At 35.6% G+C, this 18,477-nt stretch overlaps 1 protein-coding gene across 3 annotated transcripts in view; it reads left to right on the forward strand.

Moving 5' to 3' along the window:
• The window catches only part of xrn1 (5'-3' exoribonuclease 1), a 52,930-nt gene that overhangs the window by 1,557 nt on the left and 32,896 nt on the right, over positions 1-18,477 (forward strand). For all 3 annotated transcript variants that reach the window (XM_056474467.1, XM_056474460.1, XM_056474452.1), the window contains exons 2-20: positions 1,029-1,261; positions 1,979-2,076; positions 2,241-2,350; positions 2,438-2,548; positions 4,417-4,502; positions 6,340-6,427; positions 6,568-6,736; positions 6,828-6,895; positions 7,713-7,847; positions 9,175-9,244; positions 9,964-10,072; positions 10,189-10,278; positions 11,876-12,032; positions 14,565-14,684; positions 14,766-14,935; positions 16,500-16,617; positions 16,715-16,810; positions 17,881-17,981; positions 18,253-18,384. In XM_056474467.1, the coding sequence (XP_056330442.1) occupies positions 1,029-1,261; positions 1,979-2,076; positions 2,241-2,350; positions 2,438-2,548; positions 4,417-4,502; positions 6,340-6,427; positions 6,568-6,736; positions 6,828-6,895; positions 7,713-7,847; positions 9,175-9,244; positions 9,964-10,072; positions 10,189-10,278; positions 11,876-12,032; positions 14,565-14,684; positions 14,766-14,935; positions 16,500-16,617; positions 16,715-16,810; positions 17,881-17,981; positions 18,253-18,384 (2,261 nt within the window). The remainder of the gene's footprint in view (positions 1-1,028; positions 1,262-1,978; positions 2,077-2,240; positions 2,351-2,437; positions 2,549-4,416; positions 4,503-6,339; positions 6,428-6,567; positions 6,737-6,827; positions 6,896-7,712; positions 7,848-9,174; positions 9,245-9,963; positions 10,073-10,188; positions 10,279-11,875; positions 12,033-14,564; positions 14,685-14,765; positions 14,936-16,499; positions 16,618-16,714; positions 16,811-17,880; positions 17,982-18,252; positions 18,385-18,477) is intronic.

Genomic DNA, 18,477 nt, shown 5'->3' on the forward strand with positions numbered 1-18,477 from the left:
CTGTCAAAATTTTTCCTGGCCCCACCAAAATAAAAAAAATAGTTAATAGATATTTTTAGCCACATATTTTAAATAAGGTGTCAAAATAATGTCTGTGAATCTAGAATTTAAATATTTTGTATAATTATAATTGTGTATAATTATGTATCATAATATATGTATAATTAGCAAAATTCAAAAAGTTATGCAAACAAAAAGAGCAGAATAGAAAGTGTGCTATTTTATTGCAGTTCTAAATTATGACTGGGCGATTTGGCCTAATATCTAAATCTTGAGTAATTGAACATTTTAATTCGATTATGATTAGTGAACAATTATTTTATTTATTTTATGTTTTTCCTCTCATAGTTCACTGACAGGTTTTGTACAGTAAATATGCTCGCATGTTATATTATATTTTGAATAAAGGGTGCATTACTTGATTTTAAAATAATTGAAGAAAACACACTATCTATGATTTATTATTGAACATCAACATTGAACAGCTGAAATGAAAACACACATAACAGTCAACTAGGAGAAGTAATTAAAAAAATTGATCTGGGAGAATTAGATCGATTATAGGTTCTGAATGTCGAGTTACATTACTTTTCGATGAATTGCCAAGCCCTATTCTAAACTACTAGTAACGATCCTGTCTGCTGTCCCAAGCATCTCGCATGCTGGCCCCGGGCCATTGGGCAGCCCTTATTATGGAGCCTTGCTTTGTCATATGTCATCAAATATTTTATGTTCCTAATAAAATGCCTAACAATATTTTTGCTATGTTAACTATTGTTTCACTGAAATCTCTCTTCTGTCCTATGTGGTAAACAAATAAAATAAAACAGAACTTAAATGCAAATATAAATGACCATTATCATGGTTGTATTGTGTTGACTTCACTTGACTTCAAATTGTTATCTCAAAGTTGCTTCTATGTAATGCAGTCGAAGCTGATTTGATCAATTATCGCTTTATTGTTTGTGACATTTATCAGGTTTTGTCAAGTTGACACAAGCTAACATGTGTTCTCTCCGCCATCACAGATCCCAGAGTTCGACAATCTGTATTTAGACATGAACGGGATCATCCACCAGTGTTCGCATCCAAATGATGAGGACGTGCACTTCCGTATTTCAGAAGAGAAGATATTCGCTGACATTTTTCACTATCTGGAGGTGCTCTTTCGCATCATTAAGCCCAGGAAAGTGTTCTTTATGGCCGTCGATGGAGTCGCACCCAGAGCCAAAATGAACCAGCAGCGTGGGAGAAGATTCAGGTATAGTAAAACAAAAAGATTTAGAAGCTGTTAACAGGCTTCAACGTATTGTAAGCATGATTTAGTACATTAAGATGTTGCTAATGTTTTCTTTTTAGCACATTGCTGTAAATTTATTATCATTTTTAATGTTGCTTATGTTTTAACACATTACTAGCATGTCGTAGCATAATTTAGCATATTTATTGTATGTTTTAGCATGTTTCTAGTATGCACAACAAGCATTAGTTAACATAGTAATAACAACACAGCACATTTTAGCATGTTTTAACACACTGCTATCAGATTTTACAGTATCGCTATCGTAAAATTTTAGGTTTTGTCATGTTAACATTACTATTGTTTATTGTTTAATATGTTTTTAGCATGTTTCTGGCATGTTTAAAATATTACTAGGATGAAGAAATGTGTTGGCTTGTTTAGCAACTAAATTAGCATGTCGTTAACATAGCATTGTTAGCATGTTTCTAGCATAAAGTAACATGTTGCTAGCATGAATTAACATGAGTTGACATGTTTCTTGCCTGGTTAACATTGTTAGTAGTACTAAAAGTTGTTAGCATGTTCTAGACTTGTTACTCACCTTTTTCAGTTATAGTAAAATTTAATATTTGAGTGTTTTGACACCTTCAGTGAAAGTCTGGGATTTTCATAAGCTTTTCAAGCCAGCAGTGCATTTCGAAAGCATTGTCACAACCTTTTCTGTGTGTTTTAAAGGTCAGCAAAAGAGGCGGAGGAGAAAATCAAGAAGGCCTTGGAGAAGGGAGAAGTTTTGCCCACAGAGGCCCGATTTGACTCTAACTGCATCACTCCTGGTTTGTGTCCGTTTATCGCTTTCATATCATCTTAGTGATGTCAAATGTATTATTCATCATTCTATACAGCATGGGTCTCAAACTTGATTCCTGGAGGGCCGCAGCTCTGCACAGTTTTGCTTCAACCGCGGTTCGTAACCTTCATTTTTATGTGATTGTTGTAGGAACGGATTTCATGGCCAGGCTACAGGAACAACTTAAATATTTTGTTCACAATAAACTGTCCACAGACAAAACATGGCAGGGAGTGAATGTGTATTTGTCTGGTCATGAGGTGAGTTTACATGGCTTTATATTTATTTATATGTATGTTTGTGTGTGTGTGTGTCTGTAAAATTAAATTGACTCCATTTCTCCACAGACCCCTGGTGAAGGAGAGCACAAGATCATGGAGTTCATTCGCTCTGAGAGCACCAAACCGGGTCATAACCCAAACACAAGACACTGCCTTTATGGCCTGGATGCTGATCTGGTGAGTACAGTTGTCAACAGGGTTGCCAAGGGTCTATGAAAGCTTGTGAAGAAAAAAAAAAAACAGAAAACAAAATGTCAAGGACCTGAAGAGTTTTCAAAAATAAACATGGATACAGGTCCTTTAAAGTGATTATTTATTTGGTGCGAGACACTTTATGATAAAATAAAACTAAATTTTCCCCCCTCCTGTTAAACCAGCCTAAGCTCTTACTAAAATATCCACGCAAAAGCTAAAGTGACAGTTCACCCAAAAATTACAGTTCTGCCATCATTTACTCTCCCTTGACTTGTTTCACACACGTTTGAGTTTTTTATGTTAAACACAAAAGAAGATATTTTGAAAAATGTTAGAAACCTGTGGCCACCGACTTCCATAGTATTTGTTTTTCATACTATGGATGTAAATGGTTACAGAATTCCAACATTTTTCAAAATATCTTTTTTTGTTGTTTGTTCAACAGAACAAAAAACTTAAATGGGGTTGGAACAAATGAAGGTAAATTATGACTGAATTTTCATTTGTTTTGGGTGAATATACCTTTAATATCAGGTCATTTTAGGATACATTATTAGATGTATTTAATCTCGTCTTGTCTGTTATATGGCCAAATGCATTTTGTGAGGTTTATTCATAAACTAATTTCGAGAGGATCACGTGCTTATGATTTATCACAGCCGGTCTCATAATAAGCTAATCAGTATCATCCAATCATATGAGCCATAAGCTACTATAAATAACCTCAGTTTTCAGTCCACTTTATCTTCGTTTGGAATAAACCCCCCTTCCTCCCCATTCTCCTCCTTCACTATAGATCGGGCGGCACGGAGGCCCAGTGGTTAGCACTGTTAGCCTCACAGCAAGAACACTGCCAGCCCTGGTCCTGCCAGGTCGGCAGGTGTTTCTGTGAGGAGTTTGTATATTCTCCCCGTGTCCGCGTGGGTATTCCCCGGGATCTCCGGTTTCCTCCCACCATCCAAATATATACATCATGCACAACAATCAACCATTTGTCTAGCCCCCTTTTTTTCCTCACATGTTCCCTTAGCTATTGCAGACGGGGAGTTCTGAGATCCACCGAGCTCAGGCTCCCCTCTCGCTCTGCAAACGGGAGGAAGCCCGGGCTCGAGGATCCCTTTAGCTCGGGGCTCTCTCCCGGGACAGCATGCCAAACAAGCTTTTGATTAATCATCAGATAAGTGTGAACTCTTGAACTTTGCACAGTAGTGTTTGACACATGAAACTGTAACATTGTATCTAACACATTTTAACCTTGCCCTCACTTAAAGTGTGTCCTTACATTAAGTACATGAAGTGCACACAGCAGATATACACCTCAGAACAATTTATGCTTAAAAGACAAGATGTTGGCAATGCAGATTTTTTTTAACTGTGGAAAAACAAAAAGAAGGAATTGAAAATAAAATTTGTATATTAATTTGGGAAAACAAAGATCTAGAAGTTTCATTGCAGTTTTAAATCAAAATAAATTATCCACTGTATTTGCTTGTGTTTTGTTTTTGTTTTTGTAATTGGACTCAGTCAGTTATAGGTTATATCAGTGTCTAATTATCGTATTGGCCAAAAATCAGGGATTGAAATTCATGTATATAAAACTCAGCAGTTATCACGTTATCAGTTCAGCTAAAACATATCTGCAGAAAGCAGTAGTATTGTCATTAGAGTTAAAATCATTTACATAACAATGTTGATGTTCGTTATGAAATGTAGTCATTTTATCAATAAAGCAGCTTACAGAGGAAAGTTGTAGCATCGTTTGGTTCACTTTTCTGTTCACAATAGAGAGATTGGTCATAATTAATTTTTAGATTTTTATTTTAAGCTGTTCTTTTCTTTTTTGTTTTTAGATAATGCTTGGCTTGACCAGCCATGAGCCTCATTTTTCTCTCCTCAGAGAGGAGGTTCGCTTTGGAGGCAAAAAGTCACAAAAGAGGTGAGTGTGTCACTATTTTCATTGTGTGGAGTTGTAAGTTTGTTGAGTTCTCTTTTTTTTTTGTATGTGTGTCTGCCATTGACAAATGACACCAAAATTGCCACTAGCTGGCAGCAAATTGCTGTATAAAAGGGATAGTTCACCAAAAAAAAAACTTCAATATTTATTTACACTCAAGTGGTACTAAACCTTCATGATATTGTTTCATTTGTTGAAACACCAAACAAGAAATTCTAAAGAATGTTGGAGAAAAAACAGCCATTTATATCTATAGGAGGAACAAAGCATAATTGAAGTCAATCACAGTTTGTTTTCCAGTATTTTTCAGTATATCTTCCCTTGTGTTCAACAGGTGAACGAAATGCTAACAGATTTTGGAACAAGTGGAGAATGAGTAAATTATGAATCCCTTTAATTGACTAAAAATGGATAGTTAAATGGATGCTTCACCCAAAAATGAATATTTACTTACTATTTACTCTCACTTAAGTAGTTTCAAACTTTTATGAGATTCTTTATTCTGTTGAACACTAATGGTGATATTTTGAAGAAAACTGAAAATCATTGATTTTCATAGTAGGAAATATAAATACTATGGAGGTCAATGGTTACAGGTTTCTAACTTTCTTCAAAATGTAATCTATTCTGTACAACAGCAGAAAGAAACTCAAACAGGTTTGGAACAAGTCAAGGGCAAGATAATTATGACAGAACCTTTTATTTTGGGTGAAATTTTCCTTTAAGATGATTTGCTCAAAGCTACTCATTAATTTAGCAGGGTTCTGGAATGTCATTTTTAAAAAAGATCTATTCCAGACATTAAAAATCAGGAAATTTTATAAATATCATGTAAAGTCATGTAATATCAGAGATTTCTGTTTGTAATTTCGTAGTTTTAAAATATATGTAAATATTTTTGTAAAGTTGTTTCATGAGTTTTGCCTATTGTTGTGTTTAGCTTACTTTTCCCAGCCATTGTATTCCTTTCCCAATAAGCAAATGTTGTACCTGTTTAAATACAGTATGTGGTGTTTTTTTTCTGCTCAATGCTCAAACTGTCCCTCCTGCATTTTGTGGGGAGAATTTCATATTATTGTGGCCTAAAACAACCTTGGCATCTCTTGTGTTGCTGAGTGTTTCTGGGGCAGAATGTGCACTGCCATAATGTCACGTGATGTATCTAAAGTGGGTTAAACGCGTGTCTATCAAATCTTGAGATATTCCATACTAGAATAACACTTTTTTTATGTGGAAATATAATGTGGCTGGCCAAAAATCTCTCCGAAATCTGTCGCTGGCTTTTCTAAAATTTTATTTTATGTTAAATTTAGCATAATTCTGGAGGGACTGCTGAGCACAACAGCTGCCTGCTTTTATGGAAATCATCGTTTTAGTCAGTGAAAGTCTGATTTTGCTTAGAGACTGGTAACCCTGATTTAGAAACAAAGCAGATGACTCTTTTTACAAATGGACCTTATGACTCTCTGACTCACTCGTTCAGAAAAATCGTTTCATTTTGAAACGAAGCACTACAGGGCTGTATTGAGACATAAAATGTTTTCTCTTGGCTTTGCTTGAACTATTTTCATTGACATTAATATTGCATCATCTCTTATAAGAAGCTAAAACAATACGGGGGATATTTTTGCTTTCATAACTTGAATTAAAGGCTATTTCTAACTGCATTCTAATATGCTTGTGTACATACATGGTCTTTGACTCTTAATATTTGTATTTGTTTTGTGCAAAGTGAATGGCAGACAGTTCTGTTATTATCGTAGGTGATCAATATTGTACATATCTAGTTCTAATTATAATGTGTTTTCCCGCTCTGTAGGATAACAGCTCCTGAGGAGACGACTTTTCACCTGCTCCATCTCTCCCTTATGAGGGAATACATTGACTATGAGTTTTCAGAGCTCAGGGTGAGAACACATAGATATCAGAAATCATGCTAAAATGAAACTAAAAGCATATTAACCTTCGTAAACTAAATATATTCCTCAGTGGTTAGATGCTATGATCTCAGTATGATTTGCATTATTTTGTTTTGTTTGTGCGTCAGAATAAGATCTCATTTGAGTATGACCTGGAGCGGATCATAGACGACTGGGTTCTGATGGGTTTCCTGGTGGGGAATGACTTCATCCCTCATCTTCCTCACCTGCACATCAATCATGACGCACTGCCTCTGCTCTATCGCACCTACATTAATGTGCTGCCTAGTCTAGGAGGTAACTCGAACCATCAGCCAGTCACAGAAAATGTGTGCTTATTTTGATGCTTTAATATTGAATTAGTGCTTATTGCTGATGTCATTGTCAGGATACCTGAATGAAAACGGACACCTCAACCTCACCCACTTTGAGAAGTACCTTGAGAAGTTATCAGATGTGAGTGTCGAGTGGTAATTTACAAGTAATACACAAGTTAATAATCAAGTAATACACAATATATACATATATATACATTATATAATTATTATAATTAATTATACATAATTTAAATAATAATAATAAACTTTTGAAAACGCATAACATGATCGTAAAAACGATATACAAAAATGTACGCAATAAATAAGCAGCATAACTGTGTTCAACATCGATAATATTAATAAATAGTATTTCTTGATTAGCAAATTACAACAATTTCTGAAGTATTATGTGACCCTCAAGACTAGGAAAATGGGTGCTGAAAATTCAGCTTTGTCTTCATAAAAATAAATATATCTTGAAAAATGCATTTAAATATAAAGCTGTTTATTTAAATGTAACAACATTTTGCAATTGTAATTATTAATCAAACAACTACAGCCTTGGTGAGCAAAAGATTCTTCTTTCAAAATAAAAAATAATTATTCCAATTAAAAAAATTCGAATGGTCGTGTGTGTTTGTGTTTGCATATGTTTCATTATATTGGTGCGTATAGTTGAACAACAGGGTATAACAGATATTTTTGCTTTTCTTTATACTGGGATAAATGACTAAACCTTGTTGCTGTAGTTCAGACCCTCAATCAGATTTCAAATGCATATTTTCACCTACATATGTCATATTTCAGATACTATAATATCACCTTAAACATAACAACTGGAATTGATGCACCAGGTTTAAGGGAACTGATTTACCTGTTCCTTATATAATACAAGAAGGGGGACTGTAAATCTGACTGCTTCAGTTTGAACTTGTCATCCTTTTCTCTGTTTTCAGTTTGACCGGGAGCATTTCAGTGAGGTGTTTGTGGACCTGAAGTGGTTTGAGAGTAAGGTGGGGAACAAATATGTGAATGAAGCTGCGGGGCTGGCAGCTGAGGAGGCTGATGGCAGAGACATGAAGAAGAGTAAAGTAAGTATTAGCTGGACCACACATCCAAGCACACATTATAATGTGTTTTTATTCCTGCCTCAAGGTTATTATAGTTCTGTATTTTTAAATTACTTCTTGTTTTGCTATTATTTTTAAATTGAAATTTGTTGTACATTTCAGTTTAGTATTAGTTCATTGAATGGTTTTGTTAGTTTTAGTTTATTTTTTATTTTGTTAAAGTCATTTGTGTTTAGATTTTATACATTTAGTTTTAGTAATTCTAGTTTAAGAGTTAACAGAATACGTCCACTGTCGAACAGAGCAAAGTTTAGTGTTTGCAAACCTCTTATTAGTAAATTAAATAGTTTGAACAAACACTGAATCCAAAACCATATTAATGCAAAGAATACTATGAAGTAAAAACTATGAAGAATTCAGACAAACTTATTCATAGAAGTTTAATCACAATTTAAAATGTTTATTTTGCTAACTTGCATTGTTATTCTTAAGGTAAAAAATTATTTCATACGTTATTCGACTGAAAAAAATAGAAGTAAAAACTATGAAGAATTCAGACAAACTTATTCATATTAAAGATCATACTATATGTAGTTAAGCATGTATATTTTAAAGTTTTTGGCAAAAAAGTAAATATAGAAAATGTTTTATATTTATTACGAAAAGTGTTTTTTTTTGTAAATAATCATGCTCTTGGCTGATTTGTTTGGCCAGAATTTCTGTCACAGAATTAATGCTTATCTATTGTTATTTATGAGTAATTTTTGAAGTTAAATGAAATGTAATCACAATTAAATACTGTTAAATGTAATGCACATAAATCAAATACTAATCAGAATTGAAAAGTAGCAATTAAAGTAATTATGCTTAAATAGCAATTAAATATTTGTTCAGTTTAGTTAAATTTTTTTATAATTATTTTTTCTTTTCTTTCACATCACAATAATGTTTTTTTGATCAGTAGTTTTGGTTTTGATTTACTAAAATACCTTTCTTTGTCATTGTTTTTCTATACGCATATAACATCATAGTAAACAATAGTGAGCATGTCATAGAGTAATGGCCTGCTGCCATTGACTCCGACCATTGAGTCAGATTCAGATCTAGGCAATAGATGTCGGTCTTCTAAATGAACGTATTACTGTTTCTGCTTTCTCTTTGTTTTCTTTCTTCATTAGATGAATGAGAATATTTTTCTTGGTTTGAGTAATTGCAGTGCTGGCTGCATTTCTTTGTGTTTGGTTCCTTAAATAATAATTTTCTAATAAAATTAAGTGTTTTCATATTTAGCCAGTGCTTCTGATATGGCATTAAAACATGGCATTTTTTTTGTTCTTTTTGTGTTTAGTCTTCAGACGACTCTCTGTGTCTCGCGGCTCTTGATGGAGTGAGAGATTCTCACACCACTGCAGGAAGAGGTACACAAGTCCAGACTCCACATATTGTTAATAACTATTCTAGATGCTTTCCTTAAGCGTAGCCAATAATGTACATTTTAGTCATTTGCTCACCTTTGTATATTTTAGTCATCTAAAAGTACATTTTGATTTGCTCATCCTCTAAACCGGTTGGAGTTTCTTCTGTACACAAATGAAGATAAACTGAAGAATATTGGAAAAAAGCAGCCCTTGACTTCTGTAGTATTTTTTGTTCTTAATGGAAATGCCAGTGGCGGCTTTTTCCTCAGCATTCTGCAGGATATTTTGTTTTGTGTTCAACAGAAGAAAAAAAAGTTTAGAACTAACTGGGTAAATGGTGAGGAAAGTTTTGTTTGCCCCTTTACAGTGTGTGTGAAATGAGTTTACAATGTTTATTTTGCTAGCTCACATTTTTATACTTAAGGTAAAGAATTAATCCATACGTAAAAGTTAATCCACTGAAAAAAGTTTGTTTGGTAATCTTTAATCAGTCTGAGCATTTGCTTCTGCGTTTGGAGTGGTGGTCCCTGTCTGTTGATTTCAGTTTGACAGACTCAGCCACAGTATTCTTAGCCACACCCCTCTTACTGTTAGTTTGCTATAAGGGAAAGCAAAAGCCCTGCCCCCTACTCAATATTCCATTTCAGTTAGAAGTACATCAACATACTGAAATAAAAGCTTAAGCAATTAAATTAGGCTTAATATTTCCCACAATGCAGCAGAAGGAGCAGAGGAGGACGGAGAGGACGATGACATGTTTGAAACAGAGTTTCGACAATATAAACGCACCTACTACATGACCAAAATGGGTGTTGAAGTCGTCTCAGAGTGAGTCTCCAAGCACTTTGTATTTGGCGAAGATGGAATGTGTTTTCATGTTTTCTCTTTGCATCTGAAAATAAGCACACTATTGAAGTCTCGTCTTCTCTGTGTTCATCTTGCAGTGAGTTTTTGGCCAATCAGGCTAAATGTTACGTGGAGGGAATCCAGTGGATATTGCATTACTACTACCATGGAGTTCAGTCTTGGAGCTGGTGAGCGGAGAGAGAGAGGATTTAATGGAGTGAATCTTACATACAAGTTCAAAAGGGGAAAAAATTTAAGTTTAGTCTTTAATTTTTGTGTAAATTTGTTTACCTCAGTTTCTAGTATTTGTTGAATTATATACAGTTCTGTGCAAAGGTCTTAGGCCACTAGTATTTTTATCAAAGAAAAAAAAAGATATTTTTCTGTAGTATGTCAAATATCAATTTACATTTCCAAACATTATTTTTGTCATTAGTTGTAATTATACAATGAGGTAATTGTCTGCACAAGGAGTCTGACAACAGCCAGTGCTCCACATAGAGATCTGAGCTGATCATCGTCTGTCTGGAATAACAAGAAGAAACAGAACAAACTGAGACAAACTCAATCCAGAAGAACTTTGGCAACATCTCTAAGATGTAAAAATAAAACCTAGCTGCAAAACTACAGTATTGTTAGAAGTTTTCAGCTCTTGTTGAAAAAATGCTGTAAAATGAGGATGGTTTCAAAAATAATACACAAATACTTTTTATTTTGTCTATTCATTAATCAACTAAATCAAATTAACATTTGCCATTATCACACTTTTCATTTAAAACACTTGGTACACATCCCATAGTTTTTCAGTTAGCTTTGCAGGTAGGTATTTGAAGCATCTTAGAGATGTTTTCAAAGTTCATATGGATTTAGTAAAATATAGAATAACCAACTTTAAACCTTTTTTTTGGTAAAAATACTAGACCTAAGACTTTTGCACAGTACTGTATATATTGATTAACATTATAGATATATTCTTTATGACTAATCGTAATATATTTTATTATTGCAAAATAATATGATAAATATGTTAACTTTAAAGAATATCTACATTTAGACTTTGCTTATGGTTATAACATGAACAATTGACATAAATAATGGAATAAATAAGTGGAAGAATTAAAATGAGAAAATAGCTTTTATTTATTTAAGGTATTTGGTGAGTCATGAAATTCCCAGATGTCAGCACAAAGGGTAAAATGACCCTTACAATCTAATAGAAAACACATTCAATAAGAACAGAAAAGCATTTTCAATCTCACCCTGTGTTTACTGCTTGTTGTTGTTTAATGCTAAATTAGGATAATGTTGTGGACAGTGGGACAATTAATAAGATAAACTTAATATTTGAGAATAAAATGTTTCAATGCACACACTTTTAACAAGAAATTCGTTTTCAATAAACCCTTTTGAAAATCATACACAATTCATATTAAAAATTAAATTGTTTAAAAAAGATTTTTTGATTGTCCAATTTGGATTTTCACATACACCCTCCCCCCTCTCCCCCAAAATGTCAGCAAAGCCAGTAAATAGACAATGTCTGCTATTCTGCCTTTTGTCAGATAAACAAATGAATGAGAGAAAGCTCAAAAATATATATTTCATGGGCTTAGATGTAGATGTAATGTAAATGCAGCATTTTCCGAGCTGCACAAGTATAAAACAATAAATGCTGTGCTTCACTATGCAAGTCATCACGCAGGCCTACTTAAAGCTACCAGAAACATGTATTAATAAAAGAAATGTGTTGGATTTTGATTTCATTTCTCTCCCAAATCTCTACAGGTATTATCCATACCACTACGCTCCTTTCCTCTCTGACGTGAGGAACATCTCTGGCCTTTCGCTGACCTTTGATCTGGCCAAACCCTTCATGCCGTTCGAGCAACTCTTGGGCGTCCTGCCATCAGCCAGCAAAGACCTTCTTCCACAGTGTTACCAGGTGAAACACAAACACAATATACGTCCTCTTCACATCAGTGGAGAGACGCTGTAGCCAAAAAGTTGTTTTTCATGTACCAGTTCATTTAGAGATTTTTTTTCCAGAGTGTTTTTTTATAACTCATTTTGTCACGCACACTATTAATTTAGGTTGGTAGATTTCAGTAACAGCACAATTTAAAAGACTGTTTTCTCCTGCACTGGGCCTTAAATCTCCACTTGAGCAGTGCTCACGGTTTTCTTTTGTTTGTCCACTGTATTTAACAAGTTTAATGCATAATAATTCCCTGCATTTATAAAGCGCTGTTCTGGACACTCAAAGTGCTTTACACATTTTTTGGGGGGATCTCCTCATCTATCACCAGTGTGCAGAATCCACCTGGATGACACAACAGCAGCCATATTGCACCAGGCAACACACGAGTTAATTGGTGGAGAGGAGACAGAGTGATGAAGCCAATTATGATATAGGGATGGTTAGAGGGCCATGATGGACAGAGGGCAGGATTCCTACTTTTTTTTTTTTGAAGGACATCCTGGGATTTTTAATGACCACAGAGAGTCTGAACCTCAGTTTATTATCTCATCTCCATCGCTCACTAAGCAGTATAGAGTTACCATCAATATACTGGGGTGTTAGAACCCACACAGATCACAGGTTGAGCGCCTCCTGCTGGTCTAACTAACACCACTTCTGGCAGCAACCTAGCTTTCCCATATGGCCTCCCATCCAGGTACTGACCGGGCATAGCCCTGCTGAACTTCAGTGGGTGACCCTGTGAGAGTTGCAGAAAGCTAGCTAGTTGCCGGTTTACAATGATGATAATAAAGCTTGTTAGTCAGTTTATGATTATTTATGAAGGGATTATAATGCTTTGTTTCTTTATTTTATCTTCATTTACAAGTAGCCTAGGATATTTAGAGCTATATTTCTGTCCGTTTGCATCCCGTCACTTTGCACCCCCTGGTGGCAGTGTCTCATACGTACGTTACACCTAAAACAAATTTTGGTAATCACTTTGTTTCGCGGCGGTGGTACAAGCCATGGCAGAGGTAAGTACTAGCACCAACTATACTCCAAACTTCACAGATTTATACATTAATTTATTCTGAAGGTTTTTACTGAGAGATACGTTCATACATAATTTGCCAGATACAGGTGGATATGTTCATACATAATTTGCCAGATTTCATTCTCAAAATTTAACCCAACTACATCTGATGTTCAGGTTTTGTGGTAAAAATATATATGCAGACTAGTGCATATTTAATAATGCCTCATTTGCATATCTAAAGAGCTGTCTTGGGCAGTATGAGCATTGAGGAGTTTTGAAATCAGGTCCCCATTATGGTAATTAGCTATGACATGGTTTGGCTGTGACCAATCAGAATGTAGGAGTCTACACCACTTGAGAGGATTCTAGAAAAGGCAGTCTTGTATCTTTTGTTCTGAACACATTAGTTCAAGCAAGATGAAACAGAGGTTGATTATTGCTGTGTTTCCACTGTTAGTAATGTAGGCTGCTTGCAAATGATTCCTTAATCACCCTCATGTCATTCTAATTCCCTAAGACCTTTGTTCATCACAAATTAGGATATTTCAGATGAAATCTGAGCGCTCTCTCATGCTACATAGACAGAAATGGAGATGTTTAAAGTCCAGAAAATGAACCGAAAACTTTCCATGTGAATTCAGTGGTTCAACTGTAATCAAATGAAGCTCCAAGAACACTTTTGTGCACCAAAATATGATAAAAGTTACTATGTTTGGCAAAATGTCTTCCTTGTCAGATTAGGGTGCACATTTACTATGGGGAAAAATGACACTTGCATGTTGCACTGCTGACTCTAATGGCAATATGCCATACTGCCTGTAGTAAACATGCATCTCATTTCTATCATGTTTTTGGCACACAAAATAGTTCATGGAGCATTACATTGTATGATTACAGTTGAACTATTGTAGTCACATGGAATGTTTTTGGTGTCTTTTCTGGACTTCGAACATCTCTGGACTGGTACTGTCTCTGGAGAATGAGGGAGCCATCCTATCTTAACTTGTTGTCTGATGATTTAAAGAACACTCCACCTTATGTTTTGAAAAAGCCTTGTTTCACCAGTCTTGAGTTAAGCAGTTGACCTGAACCATTTTTGAACCCATTCAGCTCTTTCCTTGTTCTGGCGAGGTAAATATTAGCTTAGCTTAGCATAATTAAATTAATTAGATTTGACCATTAGCATTTCATTCAAAATCGAATCATTCAATCATTTTGATATTTTGGTTATTTAAAGCTCAAAGACTCTGTAGTTACTTCGTATACTAAGGCCGAATGTCTTAAGAGATTACAAGGACATGAGAGTGAGTAATTATATAACAAATTTGCATCTTTGGGTGAACTAACCATTTAATGTCATTTAACAAACTGGAGAAATATGGTGTAAAATGTTAGGTCATTAATTTATTCTATTGACCCGCACTGTCTTGCTCTAACAGAAAAGATAGGCCTGTTTACCGACTCTCTGTTCCCCACAGCATCTGATGACGTCACTGAGCTCCCCCATTGTCGAGTATTACCCACTAGACTTCAAAACTGACCTGAACGGCAAACAGCAGGAGTGGGAAGCCGTGGTGCTCATCCCGTTCATCGACGAGGTGCTTTAAACATCTTCACATACGACACTTTTAACATCTGTGGTGGAAGTGCTGTTGTGTGATGTCTGTGTTTGCTCTCAGAAATGCTTGTTAGCCGCTATGGAGCCCTACACTCATAATCTGACCCCATCGGAGAAGGCCAGGAACAGGCATACGGAGTGCGCAGTTTACTGCTTCGATAAAGAGCTGGATTATCCCTATAATTCCCCAGATCCGCAGATCTTCCCCAATATCGTCCACTGCCATGCCAGGTCAGTTCTGCTGCACAGTTTGGGGATGTTGTTGAGAATGGTCTGTTTCATCCACTCACATTTGTAATGTGGGATCACACACTTACATTTTTACTTACACTCAACACTTTAAAAACATCATTAGTAGTTAGGATTAGACTAATATTTTTTTCTAATTATTGGGTAAAATGTATTAATGGTGATGATAATGATAATAATAATAATAATAATAATAATAATAATAATTAATAATCCGGCAGCTAGCTCTCTCAACTCTCACATGGTCGCCCACTGAGGGTAAGCAGGGCTGCACCCGGTCAGTACCTGAATGGGAGACCACATGGGAAAGCTATTTACAAACCTGACAGTTAAATAAAAGGCCTATTCTAATTACTTGATGTACATCGAATTATTAGTTAAAAATGATGATGATGATGATGATGATTAACACAGCATGCCTTCATTTTACCTTGATGTCAATGTCAATGTCAATTTTATTTCTATAGCACTATTTAACACAACCAGAGGTTGACCAATGTGCTGCACAATACAAATCAAAACAGATAAAAACAAATGTATATATAAAATTATAAAATTATTGCTAAAACAGACACTTTTTACTTATAAAATGCTAAATCAAAGAGATAAGTTTTTAACCTAGATTTAAAAACAGACAGGGATGAAACAGATCTGATACAGAGGGGCAGAACATTCCACAACCTAGGACCAGCTACTGCAAAAGCACGGTCACCTCTGCATTTCAGCCTCGACTTAGGTATGAATAACAGTCTCTGGTTAGATGACCGAAGAGACTGACCAGGCTGATGCTCAATTAAAATGTCTGACAGATAAGAAGGTGCCAGGCCATTTAGAGATTTAAAAACCAAGAGCAGCATTTTAAAAGTGACTCGATAGTGCACAGGCAGCCAGTACAGAGAGCGTAAAACTGGGGTAATGTGCTCATGTTTCTTGGTCCCTGTTAAAAGCCTTGCAGCAGCATTTTGAACTACTTGTAACCGGGATAAGGTTTTCTGACCAATCCCAAAGTATAATGAGTTACAATAGTCCAATCTAGTAGTAATAAATGCATGGATTATTTTTTCAAAATTTTTTCTAGATAAAATAGATTTAACAGTTTAGATTTCAGTAAGCTGAAAGAAGCAGGATTTGACCACTGCATTTATCTGTTTGTCAAAGCTCAAGCCATCATCTAGAATAACACCAAGATTTTTTACCCAGGGCTTCATAGAAAAACTTAATTTTTCTAGATTAACTATTGGTGCTCTGGAAGAGTTTGACGGGTCGAACAAAATCATTTCACTCTTACTTTCATTAAAATCTAGAAAGTTCAAGGACAACCAGTCTTTCACATCCGACAAGCAGAGCATAAGGGAAATGATGTCTTGCTCATAATTACACTCTTCCAAAATGATGAAAAAATGTAATTATTGCTACTAATGTGTTATTTTTTCATTAATGTTAAAACTGTTATTATTTGACCACAGTTAAGAAATCATAAACAGTGTTAAGATTGATCATATTTGTTCATCATGCTTTTTAAATCCCACCCTTCTTGTGCTTTTAGGCAAACACCGGTCCCGATGGATGCCTGGCGTGTATCACCTGATCACGTGAGATGCAGGATCGACAGAGGAGCGCTTTATTTCTGTGGCTTCCCCACATTACAGCACATCCGTCATAAAGTAGAGTACTCATTACAGTGTGTCATCCAATTAATGCAGATCATCGTCTGATCAGCACAGGATTAATGCAGATTCTCCTGCTGTGTTTCTCACCCAGTTTTACAAGAAGAAAAGTGGAGTGACGGTGTTTCAACAAAGCAGCAGAGGAGAAAACATGATCCTAGATATTTTACCAAGCCATGAGATGGAGCAGGTAAGCAGTTTATTCCATCAGACTAAACACTGGTGGACTTCTAATGTAGATCTTAAAGGCCCTGTGAAATTAAAATAAAAAGTTTGAGCTGTTAGTTGAAGTTTGAGTTAGTTTGAGATGTCTAGTCTGTTATTTTAAAGTATATTTATTAGCTAATGTGATCCAAAACAGTGAAAAAAGTTAAGCCTTTAAATGTTACATTAAGCTGAATAGAATCAGTTATTAGAAATGTGTTATTAAAACTATTATATTTAGAAATGTGCTGAATAAATCTTCTCTCCGCTAAACAGAAATTGGGGATAAAAATAAACAGGGGTGGCTAATAATTCATAATTCTGACTTCAACGGTATAACGGCAGTCAGAGTGTAGTCCGGTCATGTTTGTTGACAAAAGAGCGAGAATGTTCTTGGACGGAAGGTCAGGAGATGCAGTTTGTTGATTGATATTGTTGATTGCACCAGCCTTTACGTATTCATCATCAAAAGCGACTGGACTACAATCGAACTACAGTCGCACATGCTGCTCATTGTGCCATAGGAGCATTGGCTATTGATTTGGACTTGTTTGTATGCTTTTATTTTTAATCGAAAAAACTATCACTACTTCTTACCATTATATGAATCCCCAAGGACCTCAAATTAAGCTAAAAATCTTCCTTAATGCTCTACTGAAGAAGAAAAGGCACCTATATGTTGGATGACCTGTGTGTGGGTGAGTAAATTAACAGGAAATGTTCACTTTTGAGTGAACTATCCCTTTAAGTGAGCCGTCTCTGTTGCTTAGAGCAGCTGTTCTTAATCCTGGTCCTTGCTGGGGCACTTACGGTCAAATGGAAAAAACAAACGAAGTGGTAATGGTAAAATACAAAATATGAGGTGGGGTGCTGCAAGGACCAGAATTAAGAACCGCTGGTTTGGGACTGGGTGTACAACATTCATGTAAAAACAAGTCCAAACACATGTGTAAAAAGTGTATTTTGCATAACAGGTGCCCTTTAAATGGACACACTTAACTCTATTGTAAGGTTATAGTGCTTTGACAGTAAATTTCTGATTTCTCTGCAATGCAGGTGGAAGATGTTGCGGCGCTGGTTCTTGGAAGATCTTTGTTTGTGAACTGGCCTCATTTGATGGAAGCACGAGTTGTAGCCATTTCAGATGGAGAGACAAAGTACGTTTTGTTTGTTGTATTGATGGATTTTGATTGTTGCTATTTAATAAGGTCATGCAGCTCCCTCTAAAGCGAGTCACACACTGGACGCATTTTTACATGGTTATCTAAATGTTACTAAGTGACACGAACAGATAGTAAATGCATGGCCCACTTAGAAAACCGTGTTTACAATTCTAAAAGACATGGCATGGTGCAGGTTGATGCGTCTGCTGTGCAATCCCCTTTACTTTCTCCTTCGGTCTGTTATGGGTGTCTCCTTGCTCTGCAGATTTTCATTAGAGGAGCCCTCAGGATCACAGGTGTTGTACATGGAGAACAATCCACCACCCACTAAAGTCAGCCGTGTGACTGATAAAGAGCAGAAGGATTGGGTCAAAGAAGTGCAAGGCCTCACAGAGCAGTAAGCTGAACCCTTTATTAACCTTTTTTTTAATGTAATTTATTAACAAGCATATTTCGTACTGATTCATTCTCTGCCCGTTTGATGCATCCG

Source organism: Danio aesculapii, chromosome 2 (genome assembly GCF_903798145.1).
Source record: "Danio aesculapii chromosome 2, fDanAes4.1, whole genome shotgun sequence".
Classification (NCBI taxonomy): Eukaryota; Metazoa; Chordata; class Actinopteri; order Cypriniformes; family Danionidae; genus Danio; species Danio aesculapii.